At 42.8% G+C, this 17,743-nt stretch overlaps 1 protein-coding gene across 4 annotated transcripts in view; it reads right to left on the reverse strand.

Moving 5' to 3' along the window:
* TNRC6B (trinucleotide repeat containing 6B) overlaps positions 1 to 17,743 on the reverse strand; it is a 312,777-nt gene that overhangs the window by 143,688 nt on the left and 151,346 nt on the right. For 2 of the 4 annotated variants that reach the window (XM_011978800.1, XM_011978799.1), the window contains exon 1: positions 15,364 to 15,579. The exons of the other annotated variants lie outside the window; for them this stretch is intronic. In XM_011978800.1, coding sequence (XP_011834190.1) covers positions 15,364 to 15,368 — 5 coding nt within the window. In that variant the 5' untranslated portion in view covers positions 15,369 to 15,579. Of the gene's footprint in view, positions 1 to 15,363; positions 15,580 to 17,743 lie in introns of those variants that run through there. 4 annotated transcript variants of the gene reach the window in all.

Genomic DNA, 17,743 nt, shown 5'->3' on the forward strand with positions numbered 1-17,743 from the left:
CTACGTGACAACAACAAGCAGGATGAACAATGCGCTGGGCTTCTGGGGCTCACTGCAGCCTGATGGACACCAGTGCTCCTCAAGGCTAAATCTAACTGTTCTCATTCAGGGCTTCCCAAGCTGATCGCCGGGGCGCCGGCCCTAAAATCCTCCCTCTTCGGGTTTCTCTTGCACCATCCTTTTTCCTGTTCTCACCCTGCTCCTCTGAGCAACTCCTAAGGGAGCACTGTCACTCCCATGGCCTAAAGGACCACCTCTGTATGTAAGTAAGTGGCTCCCAAGCTTCTGCCTGGAGCTTCAGACCCTTATTTCTGCCTGCCAAGTTATATTAAATGTCTAGCAAATCTAAACATGTCCCAAGCCAAACACATTGCCTTCTACCCTTGCTGTTCATCCCACCACATAGCCCAAACCCCTGCTCTACCCACTGACCGCCTACCCCAATTCATGGCTTCCCCCAGCCTGGGGTGATCTAGGGCCCCTCCCTCTTTCTCATCATAGTTGATGGACTGATTCGGAAGGAGCTCTAAAATCTGTTTTTTTGTTTTTTGGTTTTTTCTTTTTCTTTTTTTTCTTTTTCTTTTCTTTTCTTTTTTTTTTTTTTTTTTGAGATGGAGTCTCGCCCTGTAGCCCAGGCTGGAGTGCAGTGGCCGGATCTCAGCTCACCGCAAGCTCCGCCTCCCAGGTTTACGCCATTCTCCTGCCTCAGCCTCCCGAGTAGCTGGGACTACAGGCGCCCGTCACCTCGCCCGACTAGTTTTTTGTATTTTTTTAGTAGAGACAGGGTTTCACCGTATTAGCCAGGATGGTCTCGATCTCCTGACCTTGTGATCCGCCCGTCTTGGCCTCCCAAAGTGCTGGGATTACAGGCTTGAGCCACCGCGCCCGGCCTGTTTTTTGTTTTTTTCTTGAGGCATAGTCTCGCTCATTTGCCCAGGCTGGAATGCAGTGGCGCGATCTTGGCTCACGGCAGCCTCCATCGCCCGGATTGAAGCGATTCTCATGCCTCAGACTCCGCAGTAGCTGGGACTACAGGCGTGTATCACCATGCTCGGCTAATTTTTGTATTTTTAGTAGAGACGGGGTTTCACCACATTGGCTAGACTGTCTCCAACGCTCGGCCTCAGGTGATCCCGCCCATCTTGGCCTCCCAAAGTGCTGGAATTATAGGCGTGAACCACCACACCCCGCCTGGTCTTTCCATCTTTATGGTCACCACCTTAATTTATGTTTTCCACTTGCCCCTCTTGCTTTGACTGCCTGTCCCTTCCACCGGATCCTTAACATGAAAATCAGTGGAGGCAAGTTTAGTTTTCAAAACTGCTTTCTATGGGATAAAATCCACATTTCTGGGCCGGGCATAGTTGCTCACACCTGTAATCTCAGCACTTTGGGAGGGCGAGGTGGGAAAATCACTTGAGGTCAGAAGTTCGAGACCAGGCTAGGCAAAAAGGCAAGATCTTATCTCTAAAAAATAAAAATAGGCTGGGCACGGTGGCTCACGTCTGTAAGGCAGGTGGATCACCTGAGGTCAGGAGTTTGAGAACAGCATGGCCAACATGGCGAAGCCCTGTCTCTACTAAAAATACAAAAATTAGCCGGGCGTGGTGGTGCACGCCTGTAATCCCAGCTACTGGGGAGGCTGAGGCAAAAGAACGGCTTGAATCCGGGAGGTGGGGTTGCAGTGAGCTGAGAGTGTACCAGTGCACTCCAGCCTGGGCAACAGAGTGAGACTCTGTCTCTAAATAAATCAATCAATAAATACGCTGGCCATGATGGCACACGTTTGCAGTCTCAGCTACTCAGGAGGCTGAGGCAGGAGGATCGCTTGAGCCTAGGAGTTCAAGGTCACAGTGAACTATGATCACACTATTGCACTCTAGCCTGGAGTGAGAACTTGTTTAAAAAAACAAAACAAATTTCTCAGAATACAAAACAAAACAAACTACAACCCAAGCTACCCTTCCACTCTCCTCCAAAGAGGTAACACTTGCGCCCCACTAATATCTCACCATTTCCCACTCTCCCACTCAGTCCCTAACTCTTCGTCTTTGTTTATTTTCTATTTCTTCTGCCTGAAATAGAGCAGGGAAGAGACCTGGGAAACACCCAATTCCAGTAATAACAATAATGAAAACAGTAGCTAACACTGACCCAAGCAACATGCTAAACACTTGAAACGAGTTCTCACTGAATCTTCCCAATCACTCTTCGAGGTGGGTGCTATTACTATCTCCTTATTATTCCAATGAGAAAGCTGAGGCACACAGATGACACAGCTGCTCAACACTGGGCTGATCTGACCACACGGCTGTCCTGACTTCAGAACCTCAGTTCTTAACCACTCCACCACACCAAGCGACTCCCGTTTGCCCATTAAGACCCAGCTCAAATGTTTCCTCTTTGGGGGAGCCTTTCCCATTCTCTTCCTCTTCTCTACCCTCTAGGATCCCGTCTTTATCATGGGCAGCCTCATTGTGTGTCTGTCTGTTTACATTACTGGTTGAGTTCCGAAGATAAAAACTAGGTCTTTTTACCTTTTCATTCCCAGCACTATACAATGCTCGACACATTAGATATGTTCAATAAATACTGATGCAGTAAACACATCCTTCCAATCACACTGGACCTAGATTATACCAAGCTCCAATTCAAGTCTACCCAGCATGCCAATGCTCCCAAACACCCTACACAGCTAACCATAACCTCTCCTCCTCTCCCCTCTCTGCCCCAGCACTCTTAGAAAAGGAGAAGGAGCAGGCCTTGCTGGGGCAGCCACGCCCACAACCAGCTGATAGCATTATCACACCAGGGCAGGCCAGGGAGCTGCCGGCCATGGCCCTCCTGATTACAGGAGTAAAGTGCATCCAAGAAGCACTTTCCCTGAGATAGGGACAGAGGGGACATTTGATGTGGGGTTGCCAGATTTAAGGTCTTTGTCACTTAAAATGCAACAACAGATGATGGACATAAAAATTAAAATGTACATAATATGACAGAAAATCTGCCATGGCCTTTTTCATAACTCATGAAGAGCCAACAGGCTGAAATGTATACAAGTAACTAAGTTTTACAACCTACTTGCCGTTTTACATAACCACCATGAATCGGATAAATTTTGCTGCAAGTTTTGAGTACTATTCTAGATGCTACAACTGCTCAGCACCTAATGGAGTGGGTTTGGTTTTTCTTTTTTCAGACACTAATGCAGAATGGTTATCTGCTCACAGTATATTCAGATGGAACAAAGTAATTTTTTAAACGGATGAGTCATGAAATCATTATCTTGGTAGTCAATAAATAAGAATGAAGGAAGGTAGTCCCAGACTTGAAATAAGGTTTACTCCTATGAGTGAGGCTAATAAAACCGGCAAGCACATAGTTAATTGTAATACATGCTAAGAGATGGTCTATAATTAGGATGTGGTTCCCAAATGCCAAACTTTAGCACCTGTGATATCTATGGGAAAAAGGACACAATGTAATCAAATGAGACGGCTCTTATTCTGAGACTGTTCATTCTACTTTTTTGTTAACATTTTTTTTTCTTTGAAATGATGGTAACAAATAGTAAGTTTCAAAAATGCCTTTACTTGGCAAATTTCAAACCAGTAACTCATGATGGATCCCAATGTGCCTTTTTCAATGTTACAGTTCCCTGAAACCGAAGTCTGGGAACCACCATATGAAAGTGTTTGAAGAGACCTGGGAAACACATAATTGCAGTTTGCTTAAGACCCAGTTTTAGAAAGGGATAATTGACATGGAAAGCTAATCAAGCATATCCCCTAATGGACACGAAAAAACAAAAACCTGGCACTTTTAAGATTTTATATACACATCACTAAGATTTCCAATGCACATTCCCATCTTAGAGACGCTAAGAAATCCTGTAGCAAGGAAAGGCCAGTTTAATTCAGTTTAATCAGGAAAGAAACCTCTTCTTTTTTTTTTTTTTTTTTTGGCAGACAAATCTATTAGCACCCCAACAAACAGTGGGAAATGCTGAACTAATCAAAAGTACTGAAGTGTGTCTAAAACAGAACATATTACTAGTTGAGAGATGTGCCTTCGTGAAACCTGGAAGCTGGAAGACAGCACAGCAGTGTTTTCCATGAGGCTTTTCCAAAAGAGAATACATACTCTGGTAGCTAAAAAGGTGTTTCCCACTTCAGTTTCTCCAATATCTGGGGGAGAAAGTATACACACATATTCATTTCTCAATATAAGTATATCAATAACCGCTTCTCAATATGGATGGTCAATTCGGTTTGATCAGAATGAGATCCCCTGGACGGGGAAGACAACACTCTGGGCATCAAAAATATTCATCTTCTGCATGCTGAAGTGACATATTAACATTTTTTTAAAGTCACTAACAAATCTGGTTGATATAACTGAGTGGGACTGATAAATGATCCTTAGACCAGCAAAAGTGGGGATCATATGCTGAAACAGGGCAACTCATGAGGAGTGCCTTCTAAATGTTTTGAAACCATGGTAAGACAACCCTCAGTGATCATTAAATCAATTTAGTGGGTTGGAATTAGCTTATTAGGGTTTTGTTCTGTACCACACAAAGTGGACTTAAAAGACTGTATCTGACTACATGCACTTATTATCAGAAAGTAAATACTTCTGCTTCAGCGTAAATATTCATATGGCTATGGGTCTCAATGCAAATTGAATTTTTTATAGTAGAGCCAATCAAAAAGTTTAAAAGCCACTGTTCTAAGCTACCTAATTATCTAACCTCAGTTGATAAATAAGAACTTCTTGGCATTAAAAGAACAGCAATTATTTTCTGTAAGCAGAGGGGTAAAGGAAACAACGGCAAGAAGAGGCAACAACAGATCACAAGCTTCGCTGCCCTGAGATCCTGGGTAGGAGCGCACACAATCACCTGCTAGGTCTCTGACCTTATTAAGGCATTAAACGGCATTATTTCTGCTCACCACTATACAGTCTGGTTTTTATAAAGGCACAAATGAATAACCAAAATGCACTTCTAAAGAAAAACAAAAATGTAAGAAGTCATACTGATTAAACAAACAAAAAAACAAGATTGAATAGCTGATACCCCAAACTCTGACAGGGCACTTCACAGAAAAATAAGCTCCTCTATGTCAACTGAAATGAAATTATGTAGCAACCAAAAACCAGCACTTACTCTCTCCAGTGTGAACAAGGTTTGCTTCCAAGCAGGATTCAAGATCATTTCTTTTTTTTTCTTTTTTTTTTTTTTGAGACAGAGTGTTGCTCTGTTGCCCAGGCTGGATGGAGTGCAATGGCATGATCTCGGCTCACTGCAACCTCTGCCTCCCAGGTTCAAGTGATTCTCTTACCTCAGCCTCCCAAGTGGCTGGGATTACAGGCACACACCACCATGCCCAGCTAATTTTTTGTATTTTTAGTAGAGACGAGGTTTCACCATGTTGGCCAGGCTGGTCTCAAACGCCTGACCTCAGGTGATCTACCTGCTTCGGCCTCCCCAAGTGCTGGGATTACAGGCATGAGCCACCATGCGGGGCAGGATTCAAAATCATTTCTATCTTTACTGGTTATCACTTAGACGGTCTAGCTGACAGCTGCAAAGCAGTCTCAATCAATGAGATAATTAAATGAAAGTCTTTGAACCTGCTTTTTATAAACTAAAAAGACCCACCCGTATTTAGTAAATATGTGTGCTATTGGCCCAGGTCGGCAAAAATTACACAATGAGTGTGACAATCTGGGGCTAAACGGCCTGCATATCACTTGAGAAAAGTGAGATAAGAAAAGTGAGAGACAAGCACAAGATAATTAGCCTGGTGGCACCCTCTCCCACCTCACACCTCCACCACACAGGGAGGCTGGGACACCGACTAAAAGCAATCCTAACTTCATCCCCCAACCTGAAGCCACCACCTCACTGACTCCAGGGAGTGCAAAAGAAATTCACAGACAGGAACAGGAACGCTCCCACCCCTCCTGCTGGATCTGTTTTTAAGTGTAAGCCTCTGCACCAAGCATTTCAAGAAATATGGCACAAACTGGAATGTTTAGGAACTTCTACCAATGTACCACTCTGCTGACTGTAGCCCAAACACTATTTCAAATTTTGGAATCTGTGTACTTTCATAAAAAGTTTGTCTCCTCACATTCAAAATTAGAGATTTGACCCTTCTAATTCTAAAAATTCCACTAGGATAAGCCAACATGTATTCTAAGAAACACGAATCCTGTGAAATGCTCTGCGATGGTGCTAAAACCATTTTGGGTATTTTCAGAGTGCACACCCGCTGTAAAGTAGCCTGTTTTACTTTGCATAACCCTCCCTGTGCTGTCCAACAGAGTAGCCGCACGTGGCTACTGTGCACTTGCAATGAGACTAGTGCCACTCAAACTGAATTTTTAACTATATTTTAATCAATTTAAATCTAAAAACTGACACTTATTTCCATTGCTGGAAAACTTTTGTATGTTTGGAAAAACTTGGGTATGTGAATCTACTTTTCTATGAAAAAGTAGTAAGTTTTATGAAATCTAAAAGCAAATCAAGTATTTCCAATGAAAATTTTATGTTTGAACTAAAATCTGTTGTAGGCCTAAGATACACACCAGGTTTCAAAGTCTTGGTACAAAAAAAAAAAGTAAAACGTTGCGTTAATATTTTAAAATCAATAGCATGTTGAATTGACAATATTTTACATATATTTAGTTAAATAAAGTCAATATTATTGAAATTAATTTCACTTATTTCCTTTTAATTTTTTTTTTTTTTTTTAATTTTTTGAGACGGAGTCTTGTTCTGTCACCCAGGCTGGAGTTCAGTGGCACAATCTTGGTTCACTGCCACCTCAGCCTCCCAGGTTCAAGCAATTCTCCCACCTCAGCCTCCCAAGCAGCTGGGATTACAGGCACCCGCCACCACACCTGGCTAATTTTTGTATTTTTAGTACAGATGGGGTTTCACCATGTTGACCAGGATGGTCTTGATCTCCTGAACTCATGATCTGCCCGCCTCGGCCTCCCAAAGTGCTGGGATTACAGGCGTGAGCCACCGTGCCCGGCCTGTTTTTACTTTTTTAATGTGACTCCTGGAAAATTTAAAATAACACACGTGGCTTGCATTCTGTTTCTATTGGGTGGTGCTGGTGCCATCGAATGATTCCCAGACCAACACTGGAACCACCTCCCAACACCAGGTTCGGGAATGTTGCCATAACCAAACACTTTTCTTTCTGTGCAGCATTTGAACTGCTGATCACACCTGTGATGGAACAGTCCTTCCCTCATCTTCAGTGATGAGGAATGACTGTCCTACAGAGCCACCGTTCTTTTTATCCTTTCCCAGGTTCTCTTTCTCTTCCTGTCCCCAAGGTCTCATTCTCAGTTCTCTTTTCTATTCTTTACACTCCCATGGTGACCTCATCCTCTCCCTTAGCTTCGACTATCACTTCCACGTGGAAGCCTTCCAAGTCTTTATCTCCACTTCTGACCTCCTTCTCAAGCTGCAGATCCACATTGCCAGCTGCCTGCTAACCAGTTCCATTGCCAAGTCCCACCAAATTCTCCAATTCAGTAAGTCTGACCTGGAATGCATCATCTTCCTTTTTGTTGAAGATTCTCATCATTCACCTTAAAAACCTGGTCCCTAGTCCCATGGCTATAGCCTTATAGCAGGACCTTTCATAATAGTCCTTTTATCCCCTAACTGGCCTGCCTGCCTCTCAATTCTTCCTTTAGTCGGTGGCCCCCCACCAAGTCCTCCTCTGCACCTTTGCCATATCAGTATTCTCACTGCACTGCCATCAGATTTTCAACAGGTCCCCGACATCTACCACGGCAATACAAACCATTCAGCAGGCACTCAGCTCCTCTACACATGTGCAACCTCCCCTCAATCCTCCCTGGACACACCTAGCCCTCCTCCACCTTCCTCTAGCTAATACAGCCTGCCCTGAGTCTACTCATCACCATTCTGCCCAATCTGTAGGGTTCCACTCAAATACAAAGTCCTTAAGAAAGCTTTCTCTGATCAACACAGTTAAAATCAGTGTCTCTCCTCCCTCAAACTCCTTTGGTACTTCTAATAATCACTATGGTAATGAGAGTATATGGCCTTATCTTTCTAAAATAGTATCCCCTTAATAGCACTGAACAGCACCTTGCACTGCATAGTACAGGTATGCCATCTTTGGACATCTTAACAAAGAAATCAACTTCAAAAGGAAAATCTTGCCAGGCGCGGTGGCTCACACCTGTAATCCCAGCACTTTGGGAGTCCAAGGCAGGCGGATCACGAGGTAAAGAGATCAAGACCATTTTGGCCAACATGGTGAAACCCTGTCTCTAATAAAATACAAAAATTAGCTGGGCGTGGTGGCGCATGCCTATAATCCCAGCTACTCGGGACGCTGAGGCAGGAGAATCGCTTGAACCGGGGAGGCGGAGGTTGCAGTGAGCTGAGATTGTGCCACTGCACTCCAGCCTGGCAATGCAGCAAGACTCCGTCTCAAAAAAAAAAAGGTAAATTTCAAACTACGGATGACTGGTAAGTCTTTTATCTCCCGACTGGACCTGTAATTACTCCAGCCTTTCACCTGGATATCTCAGGATTCAATGATTCCAAAACTGAATTCATAATCTCAACCCCACATCTGTCCCTCATCTAAATGCACCCTGACTCAATGAATGGTGGCCCCATTCCTGCAGGAAGCCCCGCCAGAGACACAGGTGTTATTTTACATTTCTCCAATCCCTCCTTCTCATACCCAATGACCAACTCCTCTGAAATCTTCCTAAATGCCTCTGGCATTCATTCATTTGTCCCCAGCTCTGTTGTCAGTTCAGGCCACTATTACCTGAGATTACTACAATATCATCTGGTCTTATGTGCAACGTCCCAGCCAGTTTCCACGACACACCAGAATCATCTTTCAAAAATCCAATCTGAGCAAGTGACTTTCCCACTTAAAACCCTTCAACTGTTCTCAGGAAAAAGACTTTCAAACATGGCTTATACACTCTTATGCATGTGGTTAAGGCTTAGGTTTTCAGTTTACCTCTTATTTCTCAGATTATTTCTTCCCTTAAGCACACGACACTCCAACCATGTCAAAGTACTCTCTATGCTGTTCCCCAAACATGCCAATGTCCACTAGTGCCCTGTGGTCTTTGCAGAAGCTGTTATCTCTGTAGGTGTCCATCCTTTGTAACCCCCAACACCCTGAACACCAGCCAGCCCCTTGCATCTATTGTCTAACTTCAGCAGTCATGTCTGGAGAAAATCTTCACACTACTGCTAGGCTTGTACTTGTACTTATCAACACCTAGCATGTAAAAGGCACTCAGTAATTATTTGCAGAATGAATGAGTAAACAGATCATTTTCTAGGTTTTTTAAAAAACAAATTCCAAGGTCAATGAATGAAAGCCATTTTTCTGTCACCTATATTAATTCAACAGCATTGTATAAAGTGGGCAGTGGACCTAAATTTTTATTTTACCTATTAAGTCAAAACTGGTGGCTAGGTACGGTGGCTCACGCCTGTAAACCCAGCGCTTCGGGAGGCTGAGGCAGGCGAATCACGAGGTCAGGAGTTCAAGATCAGCCTGGCCAACATGCTGAAACACTGTATCTACTAAAATATACAAAAAATTAGCTGGGTATAGTGGTGGGCACCTGTAATCCCAGCTACTCGGGAGACTGAGGCAGAAGAATCCCCTGAACCCAGGAGGCGGAGGTTGCAGTGAGCCAAGATCGCGCCACTGCACTCCAGCCTGGGTGACAGAGTGACTCCATCTCATATTTAAACAAAACAAAACAAAACAAAACAAAACTAGTAATAATTTGGTCAAATCAACAGAATTTACATGTGTGGGCTCAGAATAATCACGATGAGGGAAAAAACGCTGTATTCAATGTTCTCCTTTGCCTAGTAAACTCTAAGACCTATTCATTTAAAATTGCTGAGAACTTTCTGATGCAAAGCACAGAATGTATGAAAAACAGCCAAGTAAACGTGGATACAACACAGAGGCACAGCCTGCAGGAAACTGGAGAGTATGAAGAGACGACATCAGACCACAGGAATGTAGGGACTTGAATAAAAAGAAAAGGCTCCGCGCTGCTCCTGTCCTTGCGCAGGCTAAAGCTCTGTGCAATCACTGTGCAGGCTTCATGATCCTGGTAGCCATGAGAAAGAACAGAGCCATTCTGTGGGGCCATAAAAGCCTTTCTGGTTCATTCAACAAAGGGAGATACAGCAAAGGGGAAGGAAACACTTACTAAGCAACAAGACTAGGTGCCCAGCCCTCACATACAGCATTTCCTTTATGCTTCGCAACAATGTTATTATCCCCACTTTGCTGGTGAGGAAATGAGCCTACGGTCGTCACACAGCGAGTCCTGGTGACCTTATACTCACACATTTTCACTCGACATCTACTCCTGCCAAGCCCAGTTCTAGATGTTGGGGATACAACAGTGAGGAAAACAGATAAGGTCTCTGCTCTCAGGAAACCGGATAGTATTGTGGAGAGAGACGTACCATACACAAATAATTTCAGATGGTGATACAGTTTAGTAGCATTAAAAAAGTAAAACTGAAGGATGTGATAAAATAACCAGGAAGGCAATTCTAGGTTGCAAAGTTCTCAGAGATAATTCAAAAGATAATTTTGAAGAGAGAATGCGCAGAGCTAAAGACAATGTTTAATAAAGTGACTATCAAGTCAAACTTTCAATGGAAGTCTCTAAAACTACCAGAAGCAAAAAATTAACTCATTCCCTGATTATCAGAAAAGATAACTAAGGAGTTATCTCGGTCATAACCTAAAGCAGTAAGTTATATAGTTAGTCACCAGATGGCAAAAATTTCCACATGAACCAAACTATCGAAGGCAAGGGGCCAACCAAATTAATTCTTAGATGCCCCAGCAGCTACATCAGTGCATAATAAATTATTGCTGAATAAATATATGACGGAAAGAAGAAAACAATGTTAAGATGTCACTGCCATGAGTTAAATAAATCCCTTTTCTGGCCAAGTGGGTTCAATTCACTCCACCCTACCCCCGACACTAGTCTTAATCACAAGAAGCAGGTGAGGAAAGTGGGATTAGAGTAAATCCATGAACAATACTTACAGAGAAACAATTAGCATATGCTGTCCCTCTCCGCAGCCACCAGACAGAAACAAGTTCCACTTAAAGAAGTCTAATATCCAAATAACTAAAAATTATTAAACGGGGCTTTTTTTCTTTTTTCTTTTTTTTTTTTTTTTGAGACGGAGTCTGCCTCTATTGCCCAGGATGGAGTACAGTGGCACAATGTCAGCTCTGTGCAACCTCCGACTCCTGGCTTCAGACGACTCTCCTGCCTCAGCCTCCTGAGTAGCTGGGACTACTGGCACCCGCCACCACCCCCGGCTAGTTTTTTTGTATTTTTAGTAGAGACAGGGTTTCACCATATTGTCCAGGCTGGTCTCGAACTGCAGACCTCGTGATCCGCCCACCTTGACCTCCCAAAGCGCTGGGATTACAGGCGTAAGTCACTGCGCCCGGCCAGCTTTCCTTTTTCAGACAGGGTCTCGCTGTTTCCTAGGCTGGAATGCAGTGGCGCAATCTTGGCTCACTGCGGTGTGGACTTGACCGGCTCAAGCTATCCTTTCACCTCTCAGCCTCCTGAGCAGCTGAGACGACAGGCGTGAACCACCATGCCTAGCTATATTTTTTAAAACATTTCTTGTAGGGACAGGGTTTTGCCATGTTGCCCAGGCTGGTCTTAAACTCCTGAGCTCAAGCAATCAACCTGCCTTGGACTCCCAAAGTGCTGGAATTACAGGCATGAGCCACCACGACTGGCCTATTTGGCTTCTTTGAAAAAATTTTAAAATAAGGACTCTCCTAATGCAGATACTCAGGATACTTCTGTAACCAGGAACTTGCCCTGAATATTGCACGTAAACTGCCAAGTTGTGACGCTCTGTTTACCAATAATGCTGACCTGGTACTCCTTGAGGAAGGGGACAAAGTACATTCATCTATCTGCATTGCCTCAGGGCCGTGTCCAGCTTAAACCGCAGATGATCAATGATTATATGATCTGAGTTATAAAAACTAAAATCCCCCCAAACTTTTCAGTCATGGAGCAGTTGGGTAGGGTGAGGACCACCCTAATTCTTCAGAGTGGTCCTCAAGAGCCAGAGCTGCTCAGCCTGCTCTGCAGAACCTGAAGGTCTCATCATCGCACAACACTCTTGCAGTGTCTCTTGTAGAGCTGAAGGGCTGGAGAAGCCTTAGACGTCTCTGCTTCAATGTTCGGAAGTTTATTTTTAAAGGACCATCCGAGTGGCCATACAGAATAACAAATGGCCATTCACAGCTGAAGAGCAGAACTGAGTTTGCACCATATATCAAAGATGCCAAAGCTTCCTTTCTGGGAACCAGATGGAATGCCTGAAAAGCACTTTAAAATTGAGATACCACTTCGGATGAACGCTACCAATTTTTGTGATGTTTCAGTCATGAACCTGTGACATTTTTTTCTGAGACAGAGTAGTGTTATGATATTATCACTAGTTGATCCAGCATTAGGAAATATGGATTGGTTGGGGGGTGGGGAAGTTAATAGGGATTATATTCACTTTCTCCAGTAAGAAACTTCCTCTGCATACACCATCTCATTTTAAAAAAGTAAAAACCACAACGTGCAAGTTCCAATACCCCTGAATATTGCTCTTCATAATATGGGCCACATCTTTAAAGTTTTTAAAGCTTCAATTCACAACACTCACAGAAAGACAACTTCAACAGAATGCACAAATTAAATACTATCCATCTGCACACTTAATTGATTACCCATTTTCATTTCCTTCTGGATGACCATCATGTTGGTGAGCCAGAAGGATTGGTTCTGCAGGATCTGAGATCCAAAATGGCAGTCGAGCTATCAACTCACCAGAGCCATAATGCTTCCCATACGTGAAGCCAGGTCTTATTTATCTCACCTTTTAATTATCTGGGGGAAAAGAAAATCTACAAAAAACATTTCAAAGAATCAAATGGCATTCATTCTATCATTCTCTGTTCTGCCTAAGAGAGCAGGTACTCTGCTCTGGTTCCTCCTCTCTGCAAACTGAATTAACCTGCCATTCATATGTTTACACAGTCCACAAAAACAAGCTAATGGCAAAACATGCAAACCCTAGGTTTTTCTCTCCTCTTTAGTAAGACCAACTTTAGGAAATAGGTGTAAAATGAATCATCTAACAAGCAAAGCCCCCAAAAAGTGCTTTCATTTTCAGAAAAACAACAACAAAAATCAGAGCTCTGATTTTCCTTTAGGTCTACCACAGTGCAACACTTCCTATCACTAAGGTAATTTCTCTATCTTTTCCCTTTAAATTCAAGCCATTAAAAAATTTAGAGACAACTTTGTTCCAGACTACCTCTTTAATGTAACGTTTCCAATCCTTCTTACACAAAAGCTGAGTTTATATCATCAAAAAATTTACAGTGAATCCAAACAGTCACTTCTGTATTTATTACCATTACTAACATAACAACATTAATTTTTTAAAATAATAAAATCCTTGCTTGTTAGAGACAGAGGGCTTTAATTATCTTATGCATTCAAATGGAAAGTCTTTTTGTTAAATTAGCGTGAAAGTCCCTTCATCTACACACAATTGGCCCAAAGAAACAGGCCATTTTCAGCACAAGAGGCCAATCCATTTTAAGAGTGAATAAAGCTTTTGAAAGCACCACACACCCTCTTCCAGACTGTCAAATTTTCAAAATGGTCCAGCATTTTTTCCACTTTATCTTTTTTAACACTTTCAGGCCCAGTAAGCATCTCATAATTAGATTAATTAAAAGGGAAACAACAAAAAACACTGCTCCCTTCTGATCAAAATTATTCCATTTATGCTTAATTAGCTTTAATCCACGTCTACATATTTAATGATGGGGATATGACAATTCAACCTATTTGCATATTTTAAATGCCTTTTCTAAACTATACTTTGTAACAGATTTAGAAGAACAGTCTCTTTCTCATGCCAATATGCCACAGCATAAATCAAGAGGATACAAATTAGGAAAAAAAGAGAAAAGAAAACAAGGCCTCTCAGAGCCAGGGATGTGCTCAGGGGGGTGGAGTAATTTACCCAGGGGTGGGGGCAATTTACCCGCCACATCACAAACTACAATCCTTTCAGCCCACCAGACCGAGAAGCATTACATCACACTCTCACAATGATAGGGGGAGGAGGCTCTGAGAAAGCAAGTTTTCAGCTTTCTTTCCTCCCTGCTCTCAGGCTTCTAGAATCCTGCATTAGGAGTAATGGAATTTAACTTCAGGCACTGCACAGCTTCAAGGGTTACTAACAATCACATAGACTGCTACTTATACATGTGACCCTAAATGACCACTTCGCAGTGGATACATGGCCGAAACAGGCAACCACACACCCACACGATGAATTTATGCTGAAAAGCCCAGTTATGCATCTGTGTAAAATTAAACAAAAATTTTATTTCGTGAGGAATGAAGAAGGCTAATACACAGGGAGAACTGATAAAGAAATAATTTCTAATCGCGGTGAATAGCTGTTCATATCTTTAAAACACCATGTTTACAACATAGTCCTACCCTTTGGTTGAATCCACGATCAAAATAAAAGCGCATCTGGCTGCACATTTGAGAACACACACAGAGACCCAGTGCAAACGAGCGCGCGCAGAAAGGAGAGGGTGAGCCACATATTGCTTGGGAGGTTTTCAAGCAGGGGAATCTACAAACCCCAAACCTCCTGGTGTTCACCCGCCCCCAACCTGATGTTTAAAATGTATCAGGTCTTACTTTAGGTTTTACATCTCTCTAGGAAGGAGGGCCCAGTTTAAAAAATAAAAAGAGAGAAAAAGGCTTTCCCGTTCTAGGGCTTGCCCTCCCAGATCCTTTGTCGGCCTTAGCAGCCGAAAGAATGCAAACCCATTTATATTTATGCAAATTTTTGCAGCAGATTTAAGGGGGGAGGGAGGAGGTCTGTGTTTTTTAAAAACCTCTTTCTAAATAGCAAATTTTCAATTACTCGCAGCTTCATTTATTGCAAGATAGAAACGATGATGAAAATCTGCATATACATTAAAAGTGCAATTAAATCACTTCAAAATCTAAATATTTTTACCACGTCTTTTCCATTTCTAAAATGCCGAACCAAAAGTACATCACGGGTCTGATTTACACAGATCCACGAAATGTCTGAAGCCAGTCTCCATGCTAGACAAATGTCGATTTGCAACACCACCAGTGAAAACGGTTAGACAAGATCCATATAAATCAATTGGTTTAAAAAAATTGAAAATATTTACCAACCTCATAAAGTGCAGCAGTGCTTAAATCCAGCAAATTGAGGCATACAAGGTAGAAATGGAAATGAAAAAAGGTCCAAAAAATGAATTCTTTTTGTCTATCTGTTTTTTTGTATTTTAAATATTCAGAAACCAGCAGAGACTCTGTCGGCCATTTTGGCTTGAACTAACTCTCTCTCACACACTCTCCCTCTTGCTCTCTCTCTCCCCCTCTGTCTCTAAAGGAAGCAGCTTTTTGTGACCTTCAAATAGAGGCAGATCATGTGACTTCGGGTAGGTTTGTCAATCAGGAAAGGGGAGGGAGCTGGAGCTGAGACTGCCTTAAAGGGGAAGCAGCCCTTTTCCACTCACTTTCATTTGTGAAATGCTGTTATCTCATACTCTCCGCCTACAGACATTGCATGTGAAAGTGGCAACAGCGTAAGGGTAACAGATGAACAAAACAGAAAAACCTTTATTGGTTTATAGAAATATGCTCAGTTGCTAACGATTCTTACAGCTCCTGGATCTTCTCCTGGCTGGCTTGCTAGTTATTCTCTAGATGTTTGGGCAAGCACAGGCTGGCAAACTGCTCTGTACAAGGGGCTGAAACACAGCTCTACCAAACAAGAGACTTTACTTTTGAAAGACTGAGGTGAAATATAGGGCACCACTGATCTCTAAGAAGCTCCTAAAATGCATAGAAAAAGACTGAAAGAAACACACAAAAGTATAAACTGAGCTGCAATTCAGAAAGGTTAAGTGACTTATCCCAAATTGCACAGCTAAACAGCTGCAGAAGAGGAACTGGTTTCCCAATTCTGAACTCTACACTTACTGTTTTGCCTGTATGCGCGTTCAGTACCTCCTCCCCCAAACCCAAATAAAAACTATGCTTCAACATTGCAAACGGAGTTTCTCTGGGCTAGGGCAGGTCTGAGTCATCTTTAATCCCCTCCCCCACCGCAGGAGGTAGCTCTGCAGCTGAGGGAGACTAGGCATTAAATTAAAACCTACTTGGTTTCCACCACTCCTAATCCCTTCTCCTTCCCATATACATCTCCATTCCTACCCACCTAAGAAACCCAAGCTCGGTTTGCATCTCCAGCCCTGTGGCTCACAGGCTGTGTAACTTCAGTGCTAACAGCAAGTAAGTCAGTCCCTTACCCACCCTCCCACCCTGCCTGGCCTCAGTTTTCTCATTTGTAAGCGAGCGGAGATTGGGCTTTGCTAGATGGTATCTTTGGTTTCTTTCACCTCCGAAACTCTGCACTTGGCTGCTTTCTTTGAATAGTTCCGTTCATTTTTTCCCGGCCATCTCAAAAGTTCGCCTCCACGCTGGGAAGGCTTCTTGACCTTCGCAGTCCAGACCAGGTCCTCCTGTTAACACTCCCATAATATCTTTTACTACTTTAGAGCAATGGTCATAATTGCAATTTAGTATTTACGAAAGAATGTGTTTAACATTAGTCTTCCCCAGTAGACTGTAAACTGTGTAAGGAAAAATATCACATCTTCATTGCTCTGTGAGGCTCCACACCAAACCCCACGTAGGAGCTAAATAAATGAATAAATCTATGACTTGGACCCTATTCAGAAGGGCTGGGCTGAGTAGGAGGAAACCTGCCACCTGAATATAAACAATTTAGGGGAATGAGGGTCACATAGTTCCCAGAAACTCGCATTCATCTATGTTTTAAGGACAGCTTCAGGAAAGAAAGTAACTAAAATGGTAAAAAGCGCATGAGAGTGCCCTGTGACTACTGACTCCACCTATCTCTATAAGCCAGAAAAGGGAGGATTCCCCAGTGTGCTTCTCCCATAAACTGGGCTGCTGTGCCAGCCAGCAAACAACTGACAGATTCTAGAAACCCGGCTTTCCTTGAAAAGGAACCTATGAATGCCTGTAAAATCCCATACACTTGTTGTCATCCTGGCTTCTGGGTCTATATACAGTCGCCTGCCTTTGCTTTTTCCACTCAGATATGAGGACAGGAAAAGAGCTGTTTCAGGGCAGGCCAAGGCCAATGCCTGGACAATCTGGCAGCCTGAATAGCTGTGGCTTAACAAGCTTCCACTGTCTTTGCGTGGCACTGAGTGGAATAGCCAAGCCCTGCACTTACAGCTGAGATGCAGGAAAAAGCAGGAAACTCCTAGAATGGAAATTCTGATTATTTAGTCTATTTTTATCCTTCCAATACCCTCCAGATGAGTTACTGAAAGTTGTAGCAGGCTCGATTTGTAAAAATGTATGGAGACTGAACATCCACCTTGTTTTAATTTGTGATGGACATGCTTTCTTTATGAAACTGATCTTTGCTAAGTTCCATTCCCCAGTGTAGAATATTATTGTATACAAATGTGTTGCCTTGTAAGTGTTAAACAGCAAACTGTAGGAAAAGTTT

This window comes from Mandrillus leucophaeus, unplaced genomic scaffold (assembly GCF_000951045.1).
Source record: "Mandrillus leucophaeus isolate KB7577 unplaced genomic scaffold, Mleu.le_1.0 Scaffold2, whole genome shotgun sequence".
In the NCBI taxonomy this organism is placed as follows: Eukaryota; Metazoa; Chordata; class Mammalia; order Primates; family Cercopithecidae; genus Mandrillus; species Mandrillus leucophaeus.